Source organism: Physeter macrocephalus, chromosome 5 (genome assembly GCF_002837175.3).
Source record: "Physeter macrocephalus isolate SW-GA chromosome 5, ASM283717v5, whole genome shotgun sequence".
NCBI classification, from domain to species: Eukaryota; Metazoa; Chordata; class Mammalia; order Artiodactyla; family Physeteridae; genus Physeter; species Physeter macrocephalus.
The window spans coordinates 20,193,713-20,206,015 of record NC_041218.1 but is presented as its reverse complement, the minus strand read 5'-3'; the positions used below and the strand labels follow the sequence as shown (position 1 = coordinate 20,206,015).

General features: G+C 42.0%; 1 protein-coding gene across 7 annotated transcripts in view; it reads left to right on the top strand.

Moving 5' to 3' along the window:
- Positions 1–12,303, top strand: part of EXOC4 (exocyst complex component 4) — an 869,227-nt gene that overhangs the window by 13,518 nt on the left and 843,406 nt on the right. For 6 of the 7 annotated variants that reach the window (XM_024130229.2, XM_028489724.2, XM_028489725.2 and 3 more), the window contains exon 2: positions 6,782–6,971. In XM_024130229.2, coding sequence (XP_023985997.1) covers positions 6,782–6,971 — 190 coding nt within the window. Of the gene's footprint in view, positions 1–509; positions 612–6,781; positions 6,972–12,303 lie in introns of those variants that run through there. The other variant, XM_024130235.3, reaches the window with a different exon arrangement.

The following is a 12,303-nucleotide window of genomic DNA, read 5'->3' as shown; positions in this document are numbered from 1 at the left end:
CCATGCCTCACGGGCCCAGCCGCTCCGCGGCATGTGGGATCTTCCCGGACCGGGGCACGAACCCGTGTCCCCTGCATCGGCAGGCGGACTCTCAACCACTGCACCACCAGGGAAGCCCTCCTATAGATTTTTGAACTGACATATTTTTGTGTGAGATAGTCTAGTTGCACTTGTTTCTGGCAGGTAACTACCCTCCATGACCTCCTCAGATCCTGCATCTTCCTGCTGCTCATTATTTAGCTTTATCTAAGTTCTTAATGTACCAGGCACCACAGGAATACAGAGGAAACGTCTGATCTCAGTTCATAAGTATTCTCAGGAATTTTCCACTGGGGGAGGCTTTAGGGGATTTGGGCTGACAATGTTGTGATTCACAAATGATTTATTTTGTTCCTAATAACGTGTCAGCCCACGCATTGAGGGCACTTTATATTTTACAAAGCACATTCACACACTTCTCCAATCCTCACGATAACCTGGTGAGGCAGGTTCTCTTACCTTGTCTGTTTGACAAGGAAAGAAACAGACCCAGACATGTTAAGTGACTTGCCCAAGGTCAAAGAGCTTGAAAGGTGCAGACGCCTCATGTTTGACATTATTTGGTCAGAGAGGTAAGACACTTCTGCTGTATTCCTAATGGTAGTATTCTAGATTTGTTTTTTTCATCTTATTCTGCCTTTGACTGGAGGTTATTGTGTCTCTTGAGTGATAGGTTACCTTTGGGTGACTAACCCTGTTTTCAAAGGTGTGCTTTTTCTTTTATTTGATCTTGCTTTTGTCTTTTTTAAAGAGTAATATCGACTTTTGTGTACTTTCTCCTGTCTGGACTCCATTACTCTATTAAGTCCAAAGTGAAAGCAAAATTGTTCCGTAGAAGGAGCCAGTTAACAGTGACTAGTTATTTTCCTTTCAAAACACTTGACCAGCTACACTGAAATACAGAAGCTGGTATCAAAAAGGAAACTGACAAATTTCATTTTAGACCTGCAGGTATTTCCCCTGGGTTTTTATGCTTGTTTATAGGGCTTTCTTGGAGCTGGTGGTTGTAAATTTGCTAGAACCGTTTAACGTAAGTGTCCCTACGAGGTGTTGTTAACAATAGCTTAGCATGGGTACCGTGGTCCTTTTAGTCCACTGGGTAAATAAATTCCTTTCTGGGATTAATTAGTCATGGTTAGTGATGTAATTCATCATGCAAATGCCAGAGCTGTCTTAGTGAAAAATTCTTAGTGATCCAGAGACGTCTGTGTCCAGCTTAACTGGAATCTACGCTTTTATGTTCATCCATGAACTTGGCAGTAGTTTGTAAAGCATAATGATTTTGAGATAGGAATGGAAAAAGCTCTAAAGAATGATTCAGTAACTTGAAGGCATCTTGGGATGGCAACTTCAAATAGTTTCTCCTCTGCTCCTGTCTTCTTTTAGCTCATGCTTTTTAAAACTTCTTGTCCAGATTCAAGACTGTTACTACTGAAAACGCTGCCAAGTGCTCTGTTGACATCTCTAGTTGTTCACTCCTCTCTTGACATGTGGGCTGTAACTTGATTAGGCTGCAGTCCTGCAGCTCAGCAGCTGAAGGCAGGAAAGTACGTTTCACAGCATGTATAGTGGAAAGGGCATGGGTTTTGGCATCAAGTATACTTAGCTTTAATTTCATTTTTGATGTTAACTGTGTGCATGTGTGCAACTTTACCTCTCTGTTCCTTTGTTTCTTTTTTTTTTAACATCTTTATTGGAGTATAACTGTTTTACAATAGTGTGTTAGTCCTTTGTTTCTTGATCTGTAAAAAGGTGGTGATACTATCTCACCAGACCATTTTGAGAGTCACCTCAAACTATGTGTACAAAATAACCACTGCATTGTTTGGTGTATGATAGACACTCAGTAATTAATATCCTGTGCCTCATTTTTGACCTTCTTTTCCCAAAATGTGGGACACAGGAATGCATGTAAATTTGTGCATTTAGTTTTAAAATCTCCCAAGTAGAGGGTGAGTGAGAGCTAGATTGTACTTACAGTCAAAGGGATCTTGGATCATTTTTGGACGCAACATTTACAAAAAAAAAATGCTGTGTAGTTTTAGGTTACATGATTAGAAATAGAGTGCCTATATTATGGGATATAAAACCTCTTTCTGTTTGGATGGTCACACCATATTAGAAGTATGTTGTGTCAGTTCTGAGTACCACATCTTGAGACAGGATAGGGAACCTTTTAAGAACCAGACTCTCCAGGTTTGAGGCCTGGCTCTGCTACTTAAAAGTTCTGTGCTTCAAATGCACAACTCAGTCTTCATTTGTAAGAAGAGGGGGGACAATGGCACCTACTCCACAGGTGTTGTCTGGAATAAATTATTATATATAAACCACTTAGATTAATGTAGTAAGTCCTATGTGAGTGTTACCATTTTCAAGGGAACTTCAGAAGAAGGTAACAAGGCTGGTGGGCTGCCATGTTGTGGAAGAAACACATGAAGAAATTGGAGGTGCTGAAGGTGAGAAAAAACTATAGAGAGTCCTTTACCATTTAAAGAGAGACTTTATGAAAGAGGGAATAGACTTATTTTATGTTGCTGAAAAAGATGGAACTAGGATCAATGGGTAGAAATTACAAAGAGGCTGATTTTGCTTTATGTTAATAAAAGACCTCGTAACAAGTAGAGCAGTTCAAAATTGCAGTGAATGGCTTTGTGGGCCAGTGAGGTTTCCCTTGCACAGAGGCTTAGAAGGCCGAGGAGAAGTTCCTGACCTGGCTGGCGGGGTGAGCTAGACGACAAACGTTCTCTTCTACCCTGCTCTCAGTTCAGGCCAAGTGACTTGCTTAAAGTAGGATAATCCTACACTGAATTTTGCTGCGTTTTGGTAGCATGTGTGGGAACTTTCTCCCTAGAGTTAGCCTGCTTTTATGGTCTATCATTCATTCATTTTGCAGATATTTATTGTGGGAGGCATTGTATTTCAGGTCTCACTTTGCAGAAAAGAAAACAGGTTGGAAATGAATCTTCGTTTTTGGTCTACTATTGCTTGACACCGTGCAGTCCCCGGAGGAACCCAGTGAATTAGGTTTCATTTTTGTTGGGAGACGATTCTCCTTGGCAAGGTTTTGTTTCTGAAGTTCTTGTGAGCAAAGTACGGGTGCCCTTTGTTTTAGACTGTCAAGGATGTTTGTTTGACATGTTTGGAAGATAGAGATAACCTTTCCAGAGCAAAGGGCAGGCGTGTTTACTGCCTTTAAGCAGGCATGTTTAAGCTCAGGGTTCCTCTCCAGCAACTCAGCATGTGTAGGCATCCATTTGGGCCCATTCTTCCAATGCCCATGGGACTTGCGGGCAGGGGGCCTGCTACAAATATGCTGATGCTCGTGTTACTTGCTGTGCTATGACTAATAAAGTCCTGAGCTTCTGACCCACCCGGGAGTTTTGTGACTTCCCCCAGCATCCGTGAAACTGCGGCAGGCTAACTTGTTAGCTTCTAAGTAGGATAAAGTCTCAGACTTTGCATTTCTTGACAGTATGGAGGAATGAAGTGGGAGGTCAAATCTCATGCCTCTCCTATAAAAAGGGAGAGGGAGGGGACTTCCCTGGTGGTGCAGTGGTTAAGAATCCGCCTGCCAATGCAGGGGACACGGGTTTGAGCCCTGGTCTGGGAAGATCCCACATGCCGCGGAGCAACTAAGCCCGTGCGCCACAACTACTGAGCCTGAGCTCTAGAGCCCTCGAGCCACAACTACTGAGCCCGAGTGCCACAACTTCTGAGCCCGCATGCCACAACTACTGAAGCCCGAGCGCCTAGAGCCCATGCTCTGTAGCAAGAGAAGCCACAGCAATGAGAAGCTGCATACTGCAACGAAGAGTAGCCCCTGCTCGCCACAACTAGAGAAACCTGGCGTGCAGCAACGAAGACCCAACACAGCCAAATATAAATAATAAATAAATAAATTTATTTAAAAAATAAAGGGAGAGGGAGGATAACCACAGGACCCACTCCAGTGGGCTGTTCTGAGGATTAAACATACTTTCTATAAAATGTGCAGCCTCTAGATATTAGTGGCTATTATCGCTGCCTTCCTTTTCTCTAATTAAAAAAAAAAACTTTAATGGTTTTGTCCTCTCAGAGTTCTCATATGTAAGTATTTTTGACTAAAGGCAAAATGTCATTCAGCCCAATTTACATCAAGAGGATGAATTTCAAATGAGGGGCAGACATGGCACAGGCTATTTCCTTACGTAAATATTTTCTCTGAAAATGAAAATAGGAGCTAAAACCCCCTATAGGCCCGGGTTACTCTCTCATCTTCTTTTTAGTAACCCTTTCTGTTTTCTAAATGATTCCTAATGCTGTGGTAATGCGTTACAGTGACCACTGATGCCTGAGAACGTGTCCTCTCTCTCAGCCTGACATCTTCCTTGATGGTAGTTCTACTAGTTAATGTAAACAATGTGAAATGCTTGGCATGTTTCCTTCCACAAACGGTGGTGGGGAGGAAATCATGCAAAGCGTTGTAAAGATGGCAAACTGATCCAGTGTAGCTTTGAAAAGTCTGTGGCCATTTGCTGTGAAAGGGGGGAAATAATAGTTAAATATCTGGGAACTCTTCCCTTTGGGACACTTGATAAATTGAAGGCATTTTCTGATTGTGCTTTACTTTAGATTAATAGCCTGGAAGGTTTCAGATTTAAAGAGCAAAGTTATATATCACAGAAACAACAGGATGATATGCTTAGCTACCCTGTAGCCAAATACTGCAAGTAGTATTGGTAGCTCTCTCTTTGAAACCAAATTCCCCCTGAGTTCTCTACTCTGCTTTCCTTTATTAGTCAAATGCTTGTGTGGTATTTTCTACCTGAAAGTAAGCTTGGAGGTAGTCTGGTGTCGGCTTACCAGTTGACAGAGGAGGACACAGGATCTGGCATTGTAAAGGCCTTCCTTCAGGTCTTGGGGTTCCCAGTGTGTTGCCTGGAGTGTATCCTGTAGCCCTCACAGGCTTCGCCTTTTCCTTCATTCCATTTCTGTCCCTCCTGCTCCCCATTTCATGCTGGGCCCCATCTCTTGACATCCCTAACACATTTACAAACTTCTTTTTTGAGGTTAGATTGAAGTCAGACACCGGCCTGCTGAATCACCTTCTAAATTGGAAGATAAGTTTTATATATTATGTGACTCATGAATTAAGATCTTTCGCTCTAAATGACGTTTTGGAGAAGACTGTTGTACAGTATTTTGCTTGCAAAAATCTGGAAGGGAATATGTGACTGATTCGCTGACAGACCATCTCTGAAAGCAGTTCTAATGATGGACTTATAATTGATTGCATCCATCATTGAGAGCCTAAACTACCCCCTCCCTAAATTAAAAAAGATAAATGAAGTAAAGAATGCTGAATGTATAAGCTGACAAATCTGAGGGAATTTAATGAAACTAAATTACCGCAGCCAACAGATAAGAGAAAAAGGTTTCTTTGTTACTGATTATAACACTAAATTAAAAAAAAAATTATCCAAGAAGGATAAAAGAGGAAACAAGATCTGTGGTTCATGTATCAAACTAAGTTATTGAAAGATTTTTAATAAGGGTATCTATCTCATTCCCTGCTTATTGTTGATTCGTATCAATCTTGTTGGAAGAATAGTAAATGCAGGAACTGCCTTGTAGTATAGCTGATGTTGCTATCTGTTGTAGTGGATTTTAGAATGACTGTGACCTTATTTTCAGGCCGCTGGGGGGCTCTGTACTAAATTCAGGTCATTTGAATGAACTATTTGGAAGGCGGTTCCTCAGTGTAGAAGCAATTTTATAGTAAGTATGCTTTTGGCTATATATAAAAGAAGGCCAAGCGAAAGTGACTTAAACAATGGATATTTATTATCTCCCCTAACAAGGAGTCCCTCGGTAAGGCAGCTGTGGGTTGGCTGCTTTAGTGGCCCAGTGATGTAATGGCAGTAGCTTGGCATTTCTCTTGGCTTCCCCTTCCAGGATTATAGTATGGCTAATGTATGATTATCTTAGTTTTGTATAACAATACCCAGTGTTGGGAAAAGGGACCTGCTTCCTGTTAACCTTCTTGTAAGAAAACTACTCCTAGGGGATTCCCTGGTGGCACAGTGGTTAAGAATCCACCTGCCAATGCAGGGAACATGGGTTCGAGCCCTGGTCCGGGAAGATCCCACATGCCGTGGAGCACCTGGGCCCGTGTGCCACAACTACTGAGCCCGCGAGCCACAACTACTGAGCCCGCAAGCCACAACTACTGAGCCCGCAAGCCACAACTACTGAGCCTGCACGCCTAGAGCCCATGCTCTGCAATGAAGAGTAGCCCCCGCTTGCCGCAACTAGAGAAAGCCTGTGCGCTGCAGCGAAGACCCAAAGTAGCCAAAAATAAATAAAATAAATAGATAAATAAAATATTTTAAAAAAGAAAAAGAAAACTACTCCTAGAAGTCCTTAAGTCTCATTGGCCAGACTTGTCACTGGTAAGGGGAATGCAAGTACTTGAATTCACTCCAACAAATCAAGACCTAGCCAGGCTCTTGCAGAGCTCATGCTGCCTGTTACCTGATTATGCCAGGGGGAAAGTGAAGAGAAAGACTCCTTGGATTGGCAACCAATAAATCCATTTAGATAGGCTACTGGAATTTACTGTGCAGGCGGTTTCATATTTTCTCTTAGTAACTTTTTTCATTTCCTAGTTAGTGAGGTGAATGTGCTCTCATTGACTAACTCATCCTTCGTCTACTTTTGGGTTTTAAGTTTGCCTCAGCTTGATATATTCTGTCTTTACCAGGACCCTGTCTACCAGTGATGATGTTGAAGACAGAGAAAATGAGAAGGGGCGTCTTGAAGAAGCCTATGAGAAGTGTGATCGTGACCTGGATGAATTGATCGTGCAGCACTACACAGAATTGACGACAGCCATTCGCACGTACCAGAGCATCACAGAGCGCATCACCAACTCCCGAAACAAAATAAAGCAGGTGAGCCTCCATCCTTCTAATATCTGGTGATTGTTGCATCTACCGTTAGTCCAGGTGTTATAGCTTGGAGGTGCCCTGGTAGTGGTAACAGCCTTAACGAGTGATTCATACGGATGCTTTGCAGGAGTTTTGCAGGTTTCTGGAAAGCCAGGATGCAGAGGATCACAGAGGGCATCTGGCCTTGCCTCTTTTCTCCCTTAAGTCTGATCCTTGGCTTCTGCCATTCCTTTTATTTTTTTTATTTTTTAAAATTATTATTATTTTTTTTGTGGTACGCAGGCCTCTCACTGCCACGGCCTCTCCCGTTGCGGAGCGCAGGCTCCGGACGCACAGGCCCAGTGGCCATGGCCCATGGGCCCAGCCGCTCCGTGGCACGTGGGATCCTCCCGGACCGGGGCACGAACCCGTGTCCTCCGCATCGGCAGGCAGACTCCCAATCACTGCGCCACCAGGGAAGCCCCTTTTCTTTTTTTAAAATAAATTTATTTATTTTTTTATTTTTGGCTGTGTTGGGTCTTCCTTGCTGTGTGCAGGCTTTCTCTAGTTGCAGTGAGTAGGGCCTACTCTTTGTGGCGGTGCGTGGGCTTCTCATTGTGGCTTTTCTTTTTGCAGAGCACGGACTCTAGGTGTGTGGGCTCAGTAGTTGTGGCACACGGGATCAGTAGTTGTGGCTCATGGACTCTAGAATGCAGGCTCAGTAGTTGTGGCACAGAGGCTTAGTTGCTCTGTGGCACGTGGGATCTTCCTGGACCAGGGATCAAACCCATGTCCCCTGTGTTGGCAGGTGGATTCTTAACCACTGCGCCACCAGGGAAGCCCCTCTGCCATTACTTTTCACTGCAGTGTGAAATGGCACAGAGGAGATGGCCTCAACTTGAGGAAGCCTAAAAGAGGAGCTGTTTTAAGACTCTAGGGCATTTTATTGTTAGAGGCTCTTGTTATAATGTATTAAATGTATTTATTGTGCTCATGTCACACATTGTGTGCGTGTATTGCCGTAGCAGTTGAAAATGAAAGTTTTTGGTTTTGAGTATGTCACCCCATTTGAAGTTGGTTGTGATTTCTCTGCAGTCATTGTACATTCTTGGTGGTTTTTGAGAAGAAAATCTAACTCACAAATTATTTAAACGTAAATATTTATGAATACTGAAGTTCTTGAATATTATTCTTTAGTAGTGACAAGCATGTATTAATTTTTATTTTATAATTATCTTTCATATTTTGGAGCTGTTTTTCTTTTATTCTTTCTCCCTTCTCTCTTCCTCTCCTTCTTCCCTCTTCTTGGTTCCTTCTTTTTTTTTTTTATTGGGGTATAGTTGTTTTACAATGTTGTTTTAGTTTCTACTGTGCAGCAAAGTAGAGTTCCCTGTGCTACACAGCAGGTTCTTATTAGTTATCTATTTTATACATGTTAGTGTATATATGTCAGTCCCAATCTCCCATTTCATCCCACCACTACCCACCCACCCCGCTTTCCCCCCTTGGTGTCCATACATTTGTTCTCTACATCTGTGTCTCTATTCCTAGTTTGCAAGGCAGAAATTGGTTCCTTTCTTCTTTCCTTCCTTCCTCTCTCCTTCCTTCCCTCCCTCCCCTCCCCCCTTCCTTCTGTGGTTGGTCTTTGAAAAACTTTTGGTTCCTGGGTGCCACATCTTTAGCTCCTAAAGGATAAAGTGGGTTCATAAGGGGTATTTTTTTTATATTTGGCCAAGGGATGAACTGATCAAATGAAGGTTATATACTGTCACATCATAGTCATGTGGTTCTTGGCTATGTATTTTGAAGGTCACTCCTTTAATACCTTGTATTACTGCTCTCTGATAAATAACAATGGATCCCACTTACTGGGCACTGATTCCTTGCCGGGCAGAATTATGTCTGTTCCCCACTCAACAAATTTAGGATTTGAACTCTGGTCTCCCTGCTCTGAGGTCCTTGATGCTGGTTTTCAGATATCTTTTAAGCAGTAGCCCCCCATTTCTTTGTACATGAGATATTTTGTAGAACCCCAACATAGCAGTTGCCTCTTGTTTGGTATTGGGCTGAGAGATGCACAGCCTCATGCCGGCTCCCCTCCTTAGCACTCAGCAGCTGACCCTCAAGCACCTCTGTGGCCAGAGGGCTGCATAGACCATTTGAAGTGCGCTGCCCTGTGCTATTTGATTGGTTCGGGAATTCTCTGGATGTACCTGCCCAGTGATGGCTGTGCCTATGGTCTCCTCACATGTTTTCTTCCCTGCCTTCTAGACCTTATGATTTGGTAATAGGTACCTAAATGATTCGTCTAAGAATGCTGTTATATGTGAGTTTCAGCCTTGAAGAGTACAGTTCCACAATCAGTAGGTTCTTAACCTTTTTTGAAGCAATGTGGTGACCGCTTTACATTTTAAAATTAACTGGGCATTTTCAAAAGGAATTCTATAATTCTTAGCCTTTACAAGTGGTGAGTTCATCCTGTGGATTTATCGGTGAAACTAGGTAAAGCTATAGATCAGTAGCTTTAGATTTAAAGTGAACTGTAGTCCATTTTGACCCAATATACTAAGTTCAAGCGGGGTCAGAAAGTGATTCTGTAGAGCTGCTGACCTTCTGGCTTTGCCTCGGGTAATCACAGTAAGAGTGAAGGACCTCTTGGTATTGGTGTTTTCTAATGAGTGTGCTTGACTGGAAGGACTTTGTCCTAATCTCAAGGGAGGCACTGCAGTGGTCTCTGCCTTGACTCCCTATCACTCTGAGTCAATAGTATCTTTGCCCAAACAAAGAGTGTTTGCTGGTACTGAAAAAGAGAGTCTCATCTTGATTATTTCACATTTGTTTTAGTAGCCAGTCTTTTCACCGTCCTCCTCATTTTCAGGTATGCTGGAGTTTTGAGCAAAAGGAAACAACAAAACAAATTTTTTTTTTATTATATCAGACAGTTGTCAAGAAAGTAAATGTCACATAACTCAGTGTTATGAACTAGCCTCAATATTGGCAAGAGAAAAATAAAGGGCTAAATCTCTTTTCAAGAAAGGCTTTGATAATTGATACACGGGAGAAGAAAATTTTGGGGAAAAATGAAAGGGAATTTGTTTTTATTGTATAATTTGTACTGTGAAAGTCTGTTTCTTATCACCAGGGAAACACTGATGTTTCCTCACTAATCTTTGCCTGTCAGTTTTGGTTTTTAATTGCACTTTAGATTGTATACAAAATAAAGGTATGTGTATTTTTAAAGTAAAAATGGGGATGATTCAGTAATCTTTGGTTTACATTATTTCAGAGCCAAGCAAGATGTTGAGAATGTGTGAATCTGAGTTGAAATTTTCTTTCTGCTCTCTGCCAAAAGAATGGAACGAGGATTCACTCAATAAATATTTGTTGAGTGCCAGCTGTGTGCTGGTGGTGGTTTCCATACTGAAATCTGTTTTAGATTTCCATGTAATGGAAAATACCAGTCCCTGTCCTCATGGAGCTTACATGCTAGTGGGAAGACACAGGAAAACAAATAAATGATATTTAGCCACATTGATTTAGTCTCTATATTAAGTGTTTGTTTTGTGCTGAGCAGTGGTCTAGGTCCTGGGGTATAGAAGTGAGTAAAACAGACAAAAATTCCTGTCCTCGTGGAGTTTACATTCTAGTCAAGAAAGGCAGGCTATAAATTAGTAAGAGCGTTTAACAGATGGTAAGAAATGCTGTGCTTAAAAAAAAAAAAAAAAAAGCAAGGAAGGAGACTAGGGAGTTGCTGTTTTGAACAGAGTGGTCAGGGAAGGCTTCCCTGAGGTTATATTCAAGCCAACACTAGAAGAAGGTGAGGGAGAGTCCGGAAAAGCACCCCAGGAAGAAGGAATAGCAGGCACAGAAAGATCCTCAAGCAAGCAGGAACACGGTTGGAGTTTGGGGGAGCAGCAGGGGTGGAGCTGGAGCACAGTGAGAAGTGGGGAGGGTGTGGCAGAGCGGGTCAGGTCACGTGGGGTCTTGGTCACCGTAAGGACTTGGACTTTAACTGTGGGTGTGTGGAAATCATTGTAAGTTTTGAGCACAAGAGCGGCACGATGTGTCTAACATGTTAAAAGGGCTGCTCTAGCTGCCATACTGAGAATAGATTTTAGTGGGGGCCAAGGCAGATGAAGATGTTCACATTCATGCTTTGTTGCCTTTTAAAGCTTGAGAACACGGAACTGTTTACATTTCCCATTTTGGTATTTCTTTCATTTATGGATTCTTGTTGGTAGACTCTCTGTCCTTGAGGATAATATGAGCTGACAGATAGATTTGACTCTTCTTCGATGCTCCAGACTTCTTTATATCAGTCAAGTCCACTTGGAGTTTTTTCGAGATTAAGTGTGCAAAGAAAATACCATGTATGATTGATCATGTCAGTTATGTGTATAAGTAAAATAGTTGGGCTGTCTTTTACTGTTGAGAACAAATGAGATGTTACTGCATTAGAAAACCTCAGAATTTATAGGTTCTATGAGTATCTGTCATAATGACTGTTATAGCAGCACCAGAATAGATGAATATGAATGGATATGAGTTGGGAACTTGGGCCGTATGCTTGTTGGTAGTATTTGAATTTGAGTGTTTCTTCCATCCTGTATTACGTAGATGAGGTGATAACCAGATTTCTTTAAAGATACTAAGTATCCATCTCATGCTTATCATAGAAGCAGGTAAACTGAAGGGAAAACACAGATACTTGTCTCTGTTGTGATGTGCGCCCAAACACTTTACATTTCGCCCCAGTTTCGGCTGTTCTGTTGGTGCTTGATCGAGCTCTTAACTCATTTTTCTTGCCTGTAATTGGAGATAACCATGTGTGACTGTTAAAGTGAAGTTGTTGGGGCTTGATCATTGAGTAATGTAACATTCATTACTTACCATTTAACTAAAATAATTTTGTGACTTTTTATATGAAAGTATATGTTGTGAGGTAGAATTAGAATGAAGAATAACCTTAATTGATATGAAAAAGAAAGTCACTGTAGGACAACATGGTTTTGGTAGGAAGTTATTTAAGCCCAGACATAAGATAGAAAATCCCAGCTGCTTGTATGAGAAAGGGAATAAAGCCTAGAAATGGACATGCTAAACTGTGGGCAAGAATGAGATATCATCATTTAAAATCTAGGCAGTGGTCCGGACCATTAATGCGGTCACAAGAACTACAAGGCAGTCTTTTAATTAAGTTTAACTATATCTGTATTTGTGTTCTGTATCCAGACTCTGCAACTCAGAAGGATAGTATTGCCTTTGGAAAAGGTTGAGTGGAGCCTCTCAGAATTTAAGACCTTAAAATGGAAGCTGAGGGCTTCCCTGGTGGCGCAGTGACCCCGAGTCCGCCTGC